Source organism: Cryptomeria japonica, chromosome 4 (genome assembly GCF_030272615.1).
Source record: "Cryptomeria japonica chromosome 4, Sugi_1.0, whole genome shotgun sequence".
Lineage (NCBI taxonomy): Eukaryota > Viridiplantae > Streptophyta > Pinopsida > Cupressales > Cupressaceae > Cryptomeria > Cryptomeria japonica.
In genome coordinates this window covers 110,972,257-110,991,265 of record NC_081408.1, presented here as the reverse complement: position 1 = coordinate 110,991,265, position 19,009 = coordinate 110,972,257, and the positions used below count along the sequence as shown (strand labels likewise).

The window sequence follows — 19,009 nt, the reverse complement described above, 5'->3', positions numbered from 1 at the left end:
AGCTATCCAACATAAAGTCGTCCGTTCGCACATATAAACCTTTGAGATGCTGTGTGGTCTTTCTTTGCAATCTTGGCACACGTAGTGATTTTGTTCAAGAGAGGGTAGACTGTCCTTGACATTTTATTCTAATGTTCGGTGAATGATAAAACCTACACCAACAGGTCTCCATTTGCAATGGGGCGCTGTGTGAAGATGTTAGAACACTTATACCTCTTCAAATACCTATAAAGAGTAGTTATCATTGGTTTGGCACCGTCCTTCAGCTCTATTACATGCTCTATCCTCCTCTTAGGTGGCACTCCTAATCACCTTGCTATGCTTTGATATCAATCTTTGAATATTTGGATGATAAGTGTTCTTTTGCTGTTTAGTAAATGTAGGCATTATGAGACACTTTGCTGCCCACTCCACCTGATCTTGTCTAATCAAACGTTCCATCCTCTTGAAGGATACAACTCTGGGACCTTCGTTTGATAATTCTCATAGCACTATCTTTCTTCCATTCAATTCAAACTTCATTTGCATCTTTTGTAAATTGAAGGTGAACTCCACAAGTGATTGCATCCAGTGCATCCCTAGGACTACATTAGTATTTGCTGTATTCACCACATAAAATTCACCCTTCAACTCATAATCCCATAACTCTAAGCTCAGATTGGAATCTTACGAGTACAATTGAGTTTGTACCCATCAGCCACCACCCCCCTGAAGCTCTCATGTTCTTCAGTCTGGAGTCCTCTCCTAGCTACAAAGTCCTCATCAATAAAATTGTGAGTGGCATCTGTATCAATAAGAGTTATTATTCGCTGCCCTGTAGCACACCTCTAACCTTGAATGTGACTGTTTTTTGAAAGCTAGAAGAATTGGGAAATGGTACCACCACTTCCTTGCTCTTGTTCTAATGAGCTTTCCTCTTCACTATTCTCTGAATCAGATTACTGTTCTGATTTTTCTAATGCCGATTCCTTTGCTGAAAAGTACTCTTTTTGCTTTGCCTTGGCCTTAACATTGCATTTCCGAGATGGGTTCCAAGGCTCCTTGCAATGAAAGCACAATTTCTTCCTTCGGATATCATTCAACTGCTCACTTATCAACATGTTAGGTTCATTTCTTAATTGATTTGATTCCCTATGAAAATGTTTCTTATCTTTTATCCTTCTTATGTGGGAATCCCATGGATTGTAATTTACTGCTAGAAGTAGAAGTCTCCATGTTTTTAGCTTCTTGATGGCTTCCTACAATGTAGGTGTATTGAGTGCCTTAATCCAACCTCGTAAGGGATTTGTAAGGTCATCTATGAAAAGAACAATAAGCCTCCTCTCAGAAATATCTGTGACCAACACTTATAGCCTTTGAAAATTAGCAAAATATGCCTCTATTACCTCATTGTTTCAATTGAGCCAACTCCTTGAAGTGCTACTTTGGGTCCTTATCAAATCAATCAATGAGCCTTTCTATGAACTTGGTGTACGAAGTGATCTGATCATGGCCCATAGTGATCATCCCATGATGCGACAACTCGTGAGCAATTCTATCTAAGTGAATAGTTGCATATCTGATTGCTTCGTCCTCAGGCATGGGATTTAGCTAAAATAAGTGTCCACCTTTTGTACCTAGGCTCTAGTTGAAGTCTTCCCTGTTCTATGATAATAAAGAAGGGTTAGTTTCCCAATCTTTTTCTGCAAGTCATATTTATGTTTCCTTCCACTAGTATAGGGTCAATGCTTCATTCTAAGGTCAATATAAACTCTAGGTGATATAGCAGCCTGAAAATATGGACCTCCATCCGTCCAATCCAGCATAAATTGATTCTACAAATTTTTAACTTGGGGTTCATTTTCAGCCTGTGGTCGAACTGTGGGTAGGAAAACTAGCATAAGGTGTATGGAATTTACTATTCTTGCTCGCTGATTTGCATTGTTGTTGTTGACAAAATTATCACCTTGTCCATTGTTACCTCCATTGTTTGCACCTGCATTATTGTTGTTGTTATTGTTATTTTAATTGTTAACCCCCATTTGACAAGCCATCAGTTCAAAGTTCAAACAACTGTCCAAGATGCTGATTTGTCTCCCGTGCTCTCTGATTTGCAGCCTGTTGCCCTCTAAGAAGAGTTTCTAACATGTTCAGGAAATGTTCTCCATCTGGATCTTTGTCACCTATATTTCTTGTTCTCTGTCCGACTGATCTTTGTTCTTCTACCACCAAGTTAGGATTTGACCGGTTTCTGCAAGTATTGTAGTGATGTGTGAAAGGTGGTTGCTCAAATCCTGACATGTTATTGTTGTATGGCAGGATACACTGCATTGATACCACTGTAACATACTCTCTTGTTTGTTTTGTTTTGTGTTTGAAGAGTTTATAGAAGTAGATGGAGATGGAGATGCAAAAGTTGTGTTTCACAATAGATATATTTGTGATAAATAAAGAACTGAAATAACTCTTCAAAATGCAATATTTTCAACACTAAGTTCCCCAAATCAGCATTAAACTGAAAGTACAATTTATCATCAAAACTAAAGATACCCAGATGGTGAAATAATTTTACAATGTAAAATCATACAAATCCCATTTGCTGGTTACAAACAACAATGACAAACAACAAAAATCCAGCAAACTGGCCTCATAAACCCTAGATGCCAATTTGAAGGACTCAAAATGATGCAAACTAAATACCACAAAATTTTCAAACCCTAGGCATTGAAAATGCTTCAAGAAATCTGCCTGAGAATCAAATGCCACCTGTAGGAAATCAAGTTGCCAACCACAAGGAAGGTACGACTAACAATGAGAGTGTACTACCAACAAAATAAGAGATGTAATCTGCAAACTAAATGTTCAATGCCTCCAACTTTGCCTCCGCTGTAAATTTCTGATCTTCTATGCTCTGTAAATGGAGATTGCAAACTGAAACCTTTAACAATAAAGCCCAATTGTGATTCCTAAATGAAATCACCAATAAATCTTCCACATTGGATCTTTCACCAACAAAGAAGATGTTCCTTGCAAGGGTTTTCGTCCTCATGAAGCCACAGGATGAACAAGTTCAACCAGCAATGTATTCTCAAAAAATCAAATCCAAGCATAAAACAAAATGAGCTCTAAATGCCCTTTAAAAACCTCCCAAAATCACACACCCACTTTAGGGTTTTGCTCCTTTTTTTATTATGATAATAGATAGTTTCTATTTATTTTTAATGGTTATCTACCGTAATATTCTGTAAATACTGAGTTAGCTGTTAGCTAAAATAGAATGTTTCTATTCTTCACGATCGTTTCCTAAGGAAACATCGTCTTTTTTCTTGTATATAAAGATCTATTGATCTCTGTTAATATCAAGCAGATATTTTACCAATTACTTCGTAATATGGTATCAAAGCCATAGGATAAAAATTCAAAATTTTTTTTAGTGGAATTTTTTCGAATTTTTTAGTCTATCCTAAGGGCTTTCGTGTTTTTCTGCCTGCATCGTGGGTTTGTTTTTGAGAATTTATTCCTCAACCCGCATCAGATTTTTTGCACGGTTTTGGTGGTTTGTCTAAGCGGATTTCGACTGCAACAATCGCTATTTTTGTTTCGCGATTCTGTGCCCTTCCTCGACATTTCTGTTCACGATTTTGAGCTCTGTGTGCGCGCGACGACCATCTGTGCGTCTCTTTTTTGAGCCCGCGTGTCTTTTTTTCCGGCCCGTGTGCGTCTTCTACCTGCCGCGGCGACCCCGCGCGTCTGTCTGGCGAGGGTTTTCGATATTTTTTCGACGCAATACAAACCCGCCATTTTTTTTTGCAACTTGCAACTTGGTCAAACTCGCGTTTTCTGACTTTCGGCTAGGGTTTTAACCCTCTAGATTTAGTCGAATTTTTTTTCTGAGCACATATTCGTGGTGGGTTTTTCAAGAGCTCAACTAGGCTATTGTTCGTTTTTCTGGTTGCCTCGTTTTTTGTGCCTCGATTTTCGATCCAGCGGATCCAAATTCTGACAGCATATTCTTTCTGGGTTTTTCAAGCTCTCTTTTGGGTGCCTCATTTTTTTTGGGTCCTCCAACATTTTGCCTCGAAGTACGTCCATTCTCAGTTTTTCACGTTTTTCATCGCAAATAGTGCTATTGGCATTGGCACTAATAATGGCATCTTTGACGAATATTCTGCTCGAGGGAAATCAGAAGTTCAATGGTTGGAACTATAGCACGTGGAAGCAGCGGATGCTAACCATCTTCAAATATTGCGACAGCGATCAGGTGGTTCTGGGTACTACTCAGCGTCCGACTACAGCTAGTCCTGGTCAGGTTGCATATGACTAGCATACTCGGGAGGCACTGATGCTTCTCAAATTATTCGTAGCTGATGATCAACTCCCTCAGATTCCATCCGACAAAACAGCTGCCGAGATATGGGCGCATCTCAAAACCCTACATGAGACTTTTGATAAAAGCAGGACTTCTTTCTCAAGAACACTCTGTTTTCTATTGTCATGGATGATCAACTCCCTCAGATTCCATCCGACAAAACAGCTTGCCATTGGACGTGTTGACGTGTTTTTTATGAGTACGTCGAACACAGAATAAAGTTGCCTAACGGTCACTTCACTCTTTCTTGATCAAAGTACGATTGCATGCTAAGATTGCAAGAAGTTCAAACAATCGACTCCAAGGTTCCTTCAATGCGTGGACGTGACTCAGTTGGCTGATGTGATTGCTGGTAATCCAAGGGGCCTTACGTTTGCATCATTCTTTCACTTCTTTGTTGTGGCTGGAACTCCATCATCAGATATGGCAATTCTGCGATGCTGTTGCTTTGAACGGACTAAAATGAACTGAAAGTAAAAGGGAAAGGGTTTAGAAGGATCTAAATCTATTCCTAAGGGCAGTGATATCAATAGATAGTGCTCTAGTGGATGAACTCCAAATAAACCAAGTTCTGCTTTGCCAAGATCAACTACAACTCCGCAAGAACCAGTGCAATCTTCTGGGGATGCTAGAGGATTTTCAAATCAAGAAAGTACGTTTGAATACCCAAAAACGGCGCAATCCAAATGACCATCCACAATCGAACTTAGCACATATTTAAGGGTTCCAGGCTAACTTTACACTGCAACTTACAATCAGCAAGATGCAAAAAGTATGAACCATGGAAATTCATCAGACACCATTACATTCTCCATTGAAATCAAAGCACTTTACTATTTCTAATCTAAGTGAGGAAGGTGAAACCATGCAAGTCTTGAAAAATAACTTAAGTGGACACCATCAAAGAACAATGTTTCACTATTATTTTCTCAAAAACTTATCGCAACAATTTCATGCAAAGCTCCCTCTACAAATGAGGGGGTCACCCCTTTATATAGGCCTCAAGCCATGATTACATGCAAAACCCTAATTAGGGTTTGCCCTAAAGATTCTCCACTCAAGATGCAACAAGGTGGGAATCTCCAATTAATAACCCATCATGCCCATATACAATTAATTACATCCAGAAGTGCCCACTCTGCAATGAATGTACCTTCATGCAAAAATCGCCCATGATGCCATAAATGCACCATCATCTTCTAAATGTGACAGTTGCATGCAGAAGGAATCTGTCATAATGCCATAAATGTGATGGCTGCATGCAGAAGGAATCTGTCATAATGTCATAAATGTGACGGCTACATGCAGAGAGATGCTTCATTAATTCAACGTCCGTTGACTCGGTTGCCACTTGGCGAGAAAACCTTGGAGAGAGAAAACTTCAGGAGAAGAATTTGATCCATGAAGAATTTTTTTTTTTTGAAGTTTCTTGAACTCTCCCTTCTTTAGGGGAGATTTTCAACAATTCTCCACCATCTCCTGTTTTTTAGGAATTTACACAATTTTAGGGTTTTGGTCCAAGAGAGAGAATTCTCTCACGTATCCATATCTTCAAACATTTCTAAATTTGGAGGTCATTTGAGCCCTGAAAATGGGTTTTTCAAATTTTTCCCTGGGGGGAAATTTCTTGTTCAGTTCATCCCTGATTCCTTCCTTGTCTTAGAAATTTTATCTCCAATTCATCCTTGGGTGTGATTTCTTGTTGTGAAGGAAATTCTCCTTTGGAAAGAAATTTGTTCCTTACCCTGAGGAAAGAAATTCTTCATGCCTTAGCCAATTTTCATGATTTCCAAGAACTATGTCCTGAAGGAAGAAATTTCAAACACTTAGTCAATTTTTCACCTTTCCTGGAATTTCTTCTTCTTGGGCGCAATTTCGCACTGGCGGAGGATTCAGTGAATTTTGTGAATCCTCCATGCCTCCTTCATTCTGGCGCTTGTCCTTCATCTTGGGCGGAATTTTGACTTGATGGAGGAAATTCATCCTTCCCATGTCCTTCCTTGATACCTAGATTCTCGCGTGCCTCAGACAAATTTTCAGTTTTCCAACTTAGGTGTGGATTCACTCTTCATGGTGGAATTCATCATTTCATCCTTGATTTTTTTTTCATTTTTTACACCCTCCATGGGTATACCATTTTGGCGCCCAATCACTCCCTTGGGCGGAAATTTCACTATGTGGAGGATTCATGAAATTTGTCCATCTATCCTTGTCCGATCCATTTTGGCGCCCAACTGCATCCTTGGGCGGAATTTTCACTCTATGGAGGATTCATGAAATTTGTCCATCTATCCTTGCCTGACCCATTTTGGCGCCCAATTGCATCCTTGGGCGGAATTTTGCTTATGCCATGGATTCATGGAATTTTTCTTCTCTCCATGGGAATCCCATTTTCGCGCCCAACTGCATACTTGGGCGGAATTTTCACTATGCCAAGGATTCATGGATTTTGTCATTTGTCCTTGCCTTCCTCAGTTTGGCGCCCAACTACATCCTTGGGCGCAATTTTGCTTATGCCATGGACTCATGGAATTTTTTCACAAGTTTCAGGCTCTTCGTCAGGATATATATATGAAATATAACATTTAAGTATAAGTGAGTTATATTTCATATATATTGTCAGGATGTTTGAGAGTGGTTTCAGGTCCATAGGAATCATAATGCAAATTCTGGATTTTGGAAGATCTTCCAAATTTCCAGACTTAGTCAAATTTCAGGCCATTTTCGGATCAGGATGACATTGGTGGATTGATGTGAATTTCTGGACTTGGATGATTTTGCATGCTTTCCTCTTTTGGAATAGGAGTTCCAAACTTAACCATTTTTGACCCAACTTGTCTGCCTTCTGACTTTTCCGGATTTAGAAATGGTCTTTAGGAACGTTCAGTCTTCAGCGTCTTCAGAGATATTCAACTTTCAGTGTTTTCCTGTGAAGATCCTGCCAAAAATAGATTTTCCCAAATAGTAAGTGTTTCAAAATGTCAAGGTTTGGGCAAAATAGGTCAAAAAAGCAGTTACTAAAAGTAGAACTTACTAAAAATAGTAAGTTTGATTTTTGGCAAAATTAGACCAATCCGGGACTCAGTAAAATCCCTAAAAAATAGGAACTTTCTAAAAATAGAAAGTTGCTCCGTTTTGGCTCAAATTTTATTGGGAGGTTCCTTGAAGGATCCTAATTCCAGTCGTATGTTCAGTTTTTCCAAAACCCTAATAGAAACCCCTAAAATCTAGGACAAAAGGCAGAAACCTTAAAAAAGGACAAAACAAGCACTAGACTTTACCAAACTCGCTCAAACGAAAAGCAGATTAAACCCAAATGACCCTCGAACGCCTGCAAAGCAGAGAGACTGATGAGACTGCTGCGAAGACCCCAAAAACGCAAGCCAAAAGACCGAGAGGGCCTAAAAAGTAGGGGGTCTCCATTTGCAATGGGGCAATGTGTGAAAACGTCACAACAGGACGCAAGATGGAGGAAGAGGACATTGTGGTAATCACCCTCAAAAGTTTACCCAAGTCCTACACATATTTTATCGAAACTCTCAACATCACTTCTACTGGTGTTGATCTGAAGTTCATAGATCTCTGCACACTTCTGCTTCAGCAAGATCGGTGGACACATCAGTTCGGTAGCAGTTCCAGCTCCACCTCCACAGAACAAGCCTTTGCTACTAAATCTTTTCACAAGGATAAGGGCAAGTCTCATTCTCAGCAGTCTTCTTAGCAGAAACCCTCTGCTCTTGCATCAGAAGGCTCCAAGAAAAAGAGCATTCAATGCAACTACTGCCACAAGTATGGTCACATGAAGGTTGAATGTCGAAAGCGCTTAGATGCCCAAGCTAAGCAATCTAGTTCGTAGCCCCAAGCGAACAGTGCAGAACACACTGAGCAGACATAATCTGCCTTTTACGCCTTCATGGCTAAAAGACCCGCAGATCATGTCAAATCGTTTGCCTGGTATATTGATTCAGGTGCCTCTCGTCATTTCACCCATCGTCGAGACTGGTTCACTGACTACCAGCCTTATTCAGATTTTGTTATATTTGGTGGTGGGGAAGAATACACGGTTGTCGGCAAAGGCAACATTCAGATTCAGTCTGCTGGGAGGAATCTCATTTTCCTCGATGTCTTCCACGTTCCAGGGATGGAACTCAATCTACTCTCAGTTAGTCAGATGCTGCGACACTCTCCATGGTTGGATGTCACCTTCAGTTCACATCAGTGCACCATCACTGATCGGGAGACTCAGTCAGTTGTTGCAGTTGGTCTTGAGTATCATGGTCTTTTCAGACTTGCAGATTCTGGTGTTTCTTAAGACCTAGCTATGGCTGCTCGGTAGTCTTCTCTCAGTGCACTTTGGCATCAGCGATATGGGCACTTAAATGTGCGCTATCTTGCTCAGCTTGCTTGGGACGCCCTTGTCCTTGGATTGCCAAAGATTCAGACTCAGCAGCTTGGAGTTTGTGATGCACGCCAGGCTGGAAAGCAACATCGCACACCCTTCAAAAGTGGCGATTCATGGCGGGCTTCTCAGGTACTTCAGCTTGTTCATGTTGATATTTGCGGCCCTATGGCTACTCCTTCTGTTCTTGGGTCCAGGTATTTTCTGTTGTTTGTTGATGATTTCAGTAGAAAAATGTGGGTCTATTTTCTTGCAAAGAAATTAGAAGCGTTTACTGTATTTCAGAAGTTTAAATCTCTAGTTGAAAAAGAGTGTGGGAAATCTATTATTGCTCTTAGATCAGATAATGGGGGGGAATTTTGTTCTAATGAATTCTCTAGCTTCTGTGATATTCATGGCATTAAGCGCCAGTTAACCACACCCCACACACCCCAACAGAACAATCTAGTTGAACGTCGGAACATAACAATCACTGAGATGGCTAGATCCATGCTCAACCACAGACATGTTTCGAAGCAGTTTTGGGCAGAAAAGTTAACACTGTAGTCTACCTTTTGAACTGGTCACCCACTGTGGTGGTCAAAGGCAAGACTCCGGAAGAGGCCTAGTCAGGTGGCAAGCCCAAAATTAGTCATCTGAAGGTTTTTGGCTCCCTTGCTTATGTTTGGATCCCTGATGCTTCACGCACCAAGTTGGATGCCAAGAGCCAAAAACTTATGCTTCCTGGATACAATAGTCTTCACAAAGCCTACCGCTTGATCGACATTGAGACATCTCATTTTCTGTATAGTCGTGATGTAGTCTTTGATGAGCAACGAGGACCCTTCATGCCTGTCTCTCCTGTTCCTGATTTAGCAAACCAGCCTATGAAGGCTCATGATTTGGGAGTTAGACTTCCATTAGGTCCACTTGATGGGAGGGCTCCTGCAGCACCAGTAGCTCCAGTTATCCCGGTGATTCCTGTACATACACCTCTGGCTTCTCCTGCAAGATCACCCAGATTTGCAGATGCTTCACCTGATTTTGATCCGGATTCTTTTGATGAGGAACCTGATCATAGAGCATCTCCTGATGCTAATGTTGGTCCTTCTCCTCTTCGGCCTAAATGGTGGGCCAAGACACTTGCTGATCTTCGGGATGATGAACTCATCGATGGGAGAACTGCTTGGAAAAAGAGCAAACCTGCAGGGACAGTTAATTTTGCTCTCATGGCCAACATTCACAGTGTGTTTGAACCTCAGACATACTCCGAGGCCAAAGGTATTCCAGAGTGGGAACATGCTATGCAATCTGAACACCAAAGCCTGTTGAAGAATCACACCTGGGAACTTTCTGATCTTCCACCAGGGAAGAAACCCATTGGCTGCAAATGGGTCTACAAAATCAAATACAAGTCTGATGGTACTTTGGATAAGTAAAAAGCTCGTTTAGTTGCAAAGGGATTTTCTCAGCGTCAGGGCATTGATTATGAGAGGACCTTTGCTCCTACAACAAAGATGAGCACTATCAGATTAGTCCTAGCCATGGCAGCACAGTTTGGCTGGAAAGTCCATCAAATGGATGTCAAGAGTGCTTTCCTGAATGGTGACCTACAAGAAGAGGTCTACATGACGCAACCTCCAAGTTTCAAGGTTGCAGGTAAAGAACACTAGGTTCTCAGACTGGTGAAAGCTCTCTATGGTTTGAAGCAAGCCCCTAGGGCATGGTACATGAAAATTGATAAGTACCTCAGTGATCAAAGCTTCAAGAGGAGTTCTTCAGACTCAAACTTGTACATCAAAACTACTGACAGTGATATCATCCTTCTGGTCATTTATGTGGATGATTTGATCATCACTGACAGTTCGACATCTTTGATTCAGGGAATCAAACAGAGTTTATGCCAGTCTTTTGACATGACTGACCTTGGGCTCATGCATTATTGCCTAGGTGTTGAGGTTTGGCAGCAGCCCTCTGGTATATTCATTTCTCAGTCTAAATATGCTAGGGCTTTGTTAGACAAGTTTCGTATGCAGGATTGCAAGACTGCATCTACACCTATGGAGAAAGGTCTGAAGTTATCAGCCCAGTTTGATTCTCCTCTCGTTGATGATACTACATACAGGCAACTAGTAGGTAGTCTCATCTACCCCTCTGCTACTAGACCTGATATCAGCTTCGCAGTCAGCTACATTTCACGCTTTATGACAGCTCCCAAGGCTGATCATTGGATAGCTGCAAAGTGTGTGCTTCGTTATGTGAAGGGCACTACTGATTATGGAATTCTCTACTCTCGGAGTTCTAATCCTAGACTCCGTGGATTCACAGATTCAAATTGGGTCGGCTTTGTTGACGATAAAAAGTCAACTTCTGGATGTGTTTAGTTTGGGATCCGGGTCGTCACATGGACCAGTAAGAATCAACAGGCTGTTTCTCTCTCCCCTACAGAGGCCGAATACAGAGGGGCAGTTAAGGCTGGTTGTGAAGCTGTCTGGCTTTGTTGGATGCTTGGGGATATGCAGATGTCACCAGTAGGACCGACCACCTTGTTTGTTGATAATGATGGTGTTATCAAGTTAGCACGGAATCCAATCTTCCATGAACGAACCAAGCATGTAGATGTTCATTGTCATTACATACGGCAGCTGGTTGAAGACAGGATCATAGACTTGCAGTATGTTCCTACAGCAGATCAGACTGCAGACATTCTCACCAAGTCACTTGGTCCAGATAAGTTTGTCAAATTCAGAGGACAGCTTGATGTAGTGGATAGATTAACCATTAAGGGAGGGTATTACGATAATAGATAGTTTCTATTTATTGTTAATGGTTATCTACTGTAATATTCTATAAATACTTAGTTAGCTGTTAGCTAGAATAGAATGTTTCTATTCTTCACGATCGTTTCCTAAGGAAACGTCGTCTTTCTTCTTGTATATAAAGATCTATTGATCTCTGTTAATATCAAGCAGATATTTTACCAATTACTTCGTAATATTTTTAAATATCACTTAAAATGAGTTAATATTTACTTTTCGGTGTTCCCCTTCTCAATTCATTGTAATTTAATATTTGCACTTTAGGCACCTATCTGAAAAGTGCACTTTATTTAAATTAACACTGAAGTTAAATCTTTAATTTAACTTCAATAATTTAACATTATTCAAATTAAATATACTGGATTACATCAAATACCAAGATATCAACAGTAATTGCACCCACCGACAAATCTAAAAATAGAAATACTGACAACTGGCTTTGTTGGTGCCCAGGCTGACTTACTAACAATAGTATGGGAAAACTGACCAAAACTACTCCAGAAACGAGTGTTGTGTAACATCTCAACTACTTGAGCTCTATAAAACACCTATCACTGCCAAAAGCTGGATCAAACTGTTATCATGAGTCCCCTAACCATGACTCATTAGCCTACAGGAACCCACTGAACAGGTTAACAATCACCATGCTGAATGCTTAGGAAGGGGACAATACAAAGCTTATCTATAATGATTGAAGAAATGTTAAATACATTGGAACTTGAATGGTTGATTGATGAAAACTTGGCACTTGCTTTTCCTCTTGCTGTTGCTCTTCCAATTGCTAATGATTTTACTCTTGCTCCTTGTTGCAACTTAAACCTTTCTCAATGCTTTGATAGTGATTTGTATTAAAGCTGGGATCCATATTTAAAGTTTTTTTTGTGTTTATGGTGTGGGTAGGGCTCATAAACTATGAAGGTCAGGGTTGGTGGTCAAAATTTTGAAAAACATATGTTTTAAAAGAAAGTTGTTTCTTTCTGTGTGTGACATGGGAGACATGGGCATTTCAGGTGTGTTGAAGAGACCGCCAATAGGTTTCCAAAAGGCATAGAGGACACCTTGGTGTCCCTTCAATGTCTGCATTAAGGGGACCCCTTGGAAACCTCCCTTCTCCAAAGATGACATCTTCAGGATGTCTCTTGCTTGTTGGTGGCAGTGAGGGCATGGTAAAGGATTTTTTCTCGAGCATTTCGCTATCCTGGGAATGCCCTTGTTTCTATAAACATCAAATTTTAGGTGGTGATGCATTCCTATGGAACATGGGTTTTGTCTTCACTTTTAGGTGTATCATCTTGAAGATCTTGTGACTTACCCACTGAGCAAAACACATCCAAGCACTTGTTTTTTGCTTGTGTTGCTAAAAAAATTTGATCGCCTTAATTGGGTGCCTATATTGGTTATTCCTGCCACTAATCTCACTCAAACCACTTGCAGGAGTGCATAATGTGTATCAGCTACTTAAGTAACTTCAGGGTACCCATTTTAGCTCTATACACCACTTACTCATCTCCCAGGTTCTTTTTTGTTTAACCCTGCCACTTGGATACCTTATTTATCACCCTTGACAAACCAAAGGTTCATACTTCCACTAAACCTTGTCTATCATCATGCTATTTTAGGAGCCTTGTTCACTAATAAAACAATCAGAATATATTAGGTATACCTTTAAGGGATCTTTTCCATTTTCAAAGCACTTGGGTGCCTTTACCTGTCAGATCTGCCACTTGCATGACTAGTCCCATATGTTGCTTAAAACCTCATTGCATGTGTCCTGGGTGTGCCTTTAGGTCACTGTATTCACTTAACCTTCTGCTTGGTGCCTATCTCAGCATCTATGTCACTTTAGTGACTGTCTTCTTGCTTACAAGGGCTTATTTATGCTCGTTATATCACTGTTTTGGTGCCACCCTTTTCATCTTGCAGACACGTTTTAAAGGGTTCAGTCTTCATTTTTCTATCATGTCACTTAAAATACAACCTAGCTGCTTCAGGTGCCTATTTTGCCCTCTTCTGCCATTTTAAATCAGTCCGACATGCTAAAACAGATCTGCTTCCATTTGTGGCTTAGCCAGCAGGTAAAACAACTTAGAAGAGATTATTAACCTTTCTTACAGATGGGGCACAACACTGACACTCACAACTTCTCATACTTGACAGATTAACAGATTACTTGAGCAAAGACATGAGAAAAAGGTATTTCAATATGAGTTTTTTAAGTGGTGTAATAGGGTGCAATTGTATTTGCATAAAGGAGCTTTAGAAGATCACTTGGGAAGCACACAAGTTGGTGGGTCACTTTGGGTTAGAAAAAGAAGCTACAGATTTGCAGAAAAACACCTACTAGCCAAATTACATCATGATGCTGTATGCATCAGATCTTGCACGTGTCATTGCAAAGTCAACTAATCAAAAACAAGGTCTATACACATTCCTGTCGATCCTTGATAGGCTTTGGCAGTCTGTTTCCATGATTTTCATGTCAAGATTGCCCATAATTAGGCAAGGACATGATCTTTCATGTGTTGTGGTTTGTAGATTCTTGAAGACTTAATGATTTGCAAGCAAGGGGTATCTATGGAAGACACTGCCAAGCTCTTTGAAAACATTTAAGTCCATTTTGGCCTTCCACAGACCATTATGTCAGATAGGGAAACGAGTTCAACATATTTTGGTATATACTTTGGTCCATGATGGACAGAAAATTGTGAAAGTCATCCCATAAAGAGATGTCATCAATTGTATGGTTGTGGACATTCTTCGAACCTATCACTCAAAGCATCCCTACAATGGGATGAGAGCTTGCCCTATGTCCAACGTGCTACAAGCTAACTCATAACGGTTCCATGGGACACAACCCATTTTAGATCTGCTCAGATTGACATCTAGTGATATAGCACTGCTTGTCACAATGGAAGAGGCAAAACTCTTATGGAAATAGAATTGGACAAGACAACCAAGTTTATCAAGTGAATTTTGCCCAGCAACAATTTTAAAAGAATTTTGGTAAGTTATTAGTTTTAATACCAGTTTGGGGGTTTGGTTCATAGTTTCGGTCAATTTTTTTTGGTGTTTGATTCTTCCATAAAAAAACATATAGAAAATCAGAAATATATACATGTTTGCAGCGTTAATTCAGTTCCACACATAGCATCATATATTGTATAATAAACAAAACCATCATAAAAATTAAAAATATTACAATGTCAATTAGTTAAACTTCATGATATATTATACAATAAAATAAAAAAAACAATAATGTCAAGCATTAACAATCAGCCATCACTGATCAAGCATCATCATATAGGTATTCCAAAATATCATCACCATCCATATTAAATCATGTAGGTACTGATAAATTAGAAGAACTGCAAATAGTGCTATTGGCATTGGCACTAATACTAGCAAATATATAGTCAGATAATCCATATTATCGAAACATAATGGTAGGCTTTTTACAGTAACTACATCCACCCAAAAGGAAAAAACTTAAAGTCATCTTCTAGAGAACAAGGAAAACAAGTAAGCATCAAGTAACATTAGGGAAGATTGTTCAATCTGATGACAATATGGTGCATGGAAATTTTTAGGCAAACTTGGATGCTTAGTTCACAAACTTGGACTTAGAGAGTACTTGGCAAATCAAATGAGTTTAGTGTGGGTCTCAGTGCAACACCCCAATTGGGCCTTGGGGTAGTGTTCCTTGTGGGGGTCTTGAGGTACATCATTTTGCATTCACAATAAGATATTTTTGTTTTGCATTGGAATCCACATTTTAGGGTTTGGGGGCACATTTTTGGCTTTTTAGTTAAATGTAGAACTTTTTTTTAAAACCAAGCAAATTAGCCATCTGGGCATCAGTCCCTGCAAAATATATTTTGGGTATGCTTGGGTTCATCTTGTACCAACTCATAGGTCTTCAGTGAGACCTTGAATGGCCCCCATGGGAGGCTAGATCTGGACCCATATCCAGGCCGGACTGGACTTGAACTTGCAGGCTAGTACCAACAAACTGGTAATGCAGGAATTTCATAGTGAATCAATGATGAGTACAAACAACATGATCAACATCATTTCTATCATTGATTTTGGGTGGTAGATGGTCCACTTGCACCTTCAGAATGAAAGGTTTGAAGGGCTGAATAGGAAATGCGACCTGTGTGATACGAGTCATTCACCATCACCAAACAAGTGGGTGATAAAGCATTTGAGCTTAACTTACCACCACAACTCTGTACCCTGGGTTGCATCACGTGTTCAATGCAAAGCAACTTCACCCCTATTTCCTCCACTCTTGAAGGCATCAGATATTGTTGAGCTATTGCAAAGCAAAATGTTGAACTTGATACCTTCACTTCAATATCCTACACGACAATCTTTTGCTGCCCACAAAGGCTATTTTTTAAAATTTAGCATTGTTGTATCCAATGATTACTGCATTCTTGTAGCTACTACTGAGCGGTGTTGTTATTTCTTACAGACTTATAATTGTTAGGTTTTGATTTTATTTGGCAAACTCACTTTTTATTTGGTATTTTTTATTTTTACTTTAATATCTCTTAATATTGGAGATACTTTAGGTGCTCCATTCTCGTTTTATTGTAGCTGCTTGTACATTCCAAGTCTCACTGACCTATATGTGAACATTAATATTTGCTCTATTGGTGATTTCATTGGTCCTTGACAGCTATCAAGGTCTATATTGATGCCAGCGAAGAGGAGTGTTCCTTTCTCTTTATGAATTTTTGGTTGGAAGGGTCTAAAGGGGAATCTTTAATAATACATATAATTTTGTTAGTAATTTGTTCATTAGGGTTGGATTTGATTCTTGTATACCTTGATGTTGAGAAAAAGTTGTACGTTTTATTTTTGTACTCTTTCCTATTCACAAAGAAAGTGGCATTGCTATATTAGCCTGTAGTATTATAACGGCATGGTTGTTATTGAACTCTTTGAGACCACTATATTTGGCAATTATAAGGTTTAGATTTAGGAGGTTTTGCAAATTTCTTAAGCTTTGGGAGGGAGGGCAGGTGCTGGATTACAGTTTTAACTTTACAAATAGTATCTTTGCAAGGGTGTGATGTGGTGAGGTGCAAAGTTTGAGTCTGTTTGAAAAAGGGAAATGATTATGTTAAATGGAAAAACTAGAAAGATTTGGTAATGGCTTTTCAAAAATGGGAAACCATATCATGGTAATTGAAAAAAAATAGGAAGGTTTAGTAATGGGAAGCGATATCACAAGGTTAAAATGTAGTGGGGGTTAAGATAGGGAAGTATTCAAGCCAAAGGCAACTTCAGGGAAACTGATGTCTCTAGGAATTTGCTACAATGGGAGCAACGGTTGGATTATTAATATTAAAAATGAGATTGTTGTTGTCTGTTGTAATCATTGGTGAAGGTCGAGGAGTTAATTTATAAAGTTAATTTGTTTAAGTTAGGGAATTAATTTATCTTCTAATAGATTCACGTTAAGTAGTTAAATTTAATGAAATAAGAGAAATAACTATCATGGGAGGGAAACTGGAATAAAAAATATGATTACGCAAGAAGAGAGGTTGAATAGGAACAAGAAAAATAAGAGTAACTTTAGACATTCTATCCTTACAAACGAGTAATATCAACATTAGTGGACTTAGAAAAAAGATTATCATGGGAGGCAAATTGGAATAAGAAAATAAGTATGAATGGAGGGACAAGATACATTAATGAGATGAAGAATATAGAGAGAACTGAGTATAATATTGGCTAGAAAGTGGGCATAAAATCATTCCTTAAGTAGGAAGACAAGAGGAGTTCATTGCATTCATACTTACTTTTCTTTATGAATATAGGCGAATGATAGATGTTTTGATTCCTTAATTTTGAAAAGAAAATCATTCTGTTTGTTAAAAATAAAGCATCAGCTAATTTAATCTTCTAGTAATGATACTTTCTTTTCAAAATAGGAGGCATACCCTTCAAAGGATATTTGTTAACCAACTAGAGGCAAATGCAGAGGATGAGTCTTCATACCGGACAGTGATTCGAGATCTAAAGACTAAAATTCCAATGCTGCAGATGGTTCTTGTAAATACAAAAATATGGTTTTGTAGTGCTAATTGCTGTGAAATGGATATGCAATCTGAAGATTCTGCTTCCATTCAAGATTTGCTTGAATATGATTCTAAAGACACTTGTCTAACTGATGCAAAAGCTTCAAAAATTACTTCTGATAGTAGTGACAAAGGTTATGATTGTACAAACTTGGTCGCTGTTGTAAAAGTGCTTTTTCGTGATTGTAGCAGCCACACTCCAGATGAATCAAGGTCAGTTTTCTTGATAAGATCCAATCATATTAAAGAAATTAAAATGCAATTATGTTCCATAAAATTAAGTGGTCATAGCCTCATTGGTTTTTTTGCTTCTGTATGGTTTTGATTTCTTTGTCTTCCTGGGGCAGGGCTATCAATGAATGGGCTCTCCTAAGGCAAGCTGAGGACATATTTATGCTAGAAGAAGAGATTAAAGCAATAACAGAAGCCCTAATGGAAGCAAGGTTGAAACTGCCAGCATCGTGTAGCTCATTAGAGGGCTTCTATTTATCTTTTTTGGAGAAATAGTAACTATGTACTTAGAACATGATAACCATATTAATGACAACACCTTAAAAGCTGATATCCAAGCCAGAATTTCCAAAGTTGGGGCCCTAGGATTGCTTTATTGTGTGTTGCTAACAAGCAAATCAAAGAGAATGTAAACTCATGCCTCTTCTGTACAGTGTAAACACATCTTGTTATCCGGAGAGGCATAGATAGAATGGCTGCAAGTGGTATAGTGTAATGATATGAGTTTTTTAACAAAATCTACTAAATCATTGACATTCAAAAATAACAAAAATAAAATGTATGAGCTGGAAAAAAAGTTTAATAACTACACAAAATTTTTGTGTGCATTTTTGTTTTTATCCATCTATAATGGACAAAATAATTTTAGAAAATAAAATAGTTCATAGCTGCACACTTAAGTATTTATAAAAAAACATTTTAATAATTTCTTTTATTACTATTTTTACTATTTTGTATTTTTGAAAATATAGGTACACTAGTAATATCGATAATTGCACCTTTTGTTTGGCAAACAAAAAATATTATGTCCATAGTACATTGTCAAACCTACCTTGTTTTTAAGAAGTCATTCTCGCTTAGGACTTGCGTTAGCTTTGTACTAGTGGTTGCCCACATAAATATCTTATTGTAGAGCATGGGAATACGACAATGTATATTATGTCCATAGTACATTGTCAAACCTACCTTGTTTTTAAGAAGTCATTCTCGCTTAGGACTTGCGTTAGCTTTGTACTAGTGGTTGCCCACATAAATATCTTATTGTAGAGCATGGGAATACGACAATGTTTGAGCCTAGATCATCATTACGTTAATTAGGGGAGAGGAGCCAATACGTGTGTGGGTACCAATACATGTTATA

The 19,009-nt window shown here is 38.9% G+C and overlaps 1 protein-coding gene across 1 annotated transcript in view; it reads left to right on the top strand.

Moving 5' to 3' along the window:
- The window catches only part of LOC131046151 (uncharacterized), a 63,788-nt gene extending 45,343 nt beyond the window's left edge, over nucleotides 1-18,445 (top strand). Inside the window, exons 4-5 of the mRNA XM_057979823.2 lie at nucleotides 17,491-17,850; nucleotides 17,985-18,445. Of these exons, the coding sequence (XP_057835806.2) occupies nucleotides 17,491-17,850; nucleotides 17,985-18,144 (520 nt within the window). The 3' untranslated portion in view covers nucleotides 18,145-18,445. The remainder of the gene's footprint in view (nucleotides 1-17,490; nucleotides 17,851-17,984) is intronic.
- Nucleotides 18,446-19,009: the final 564 nt, after the last annotated feature.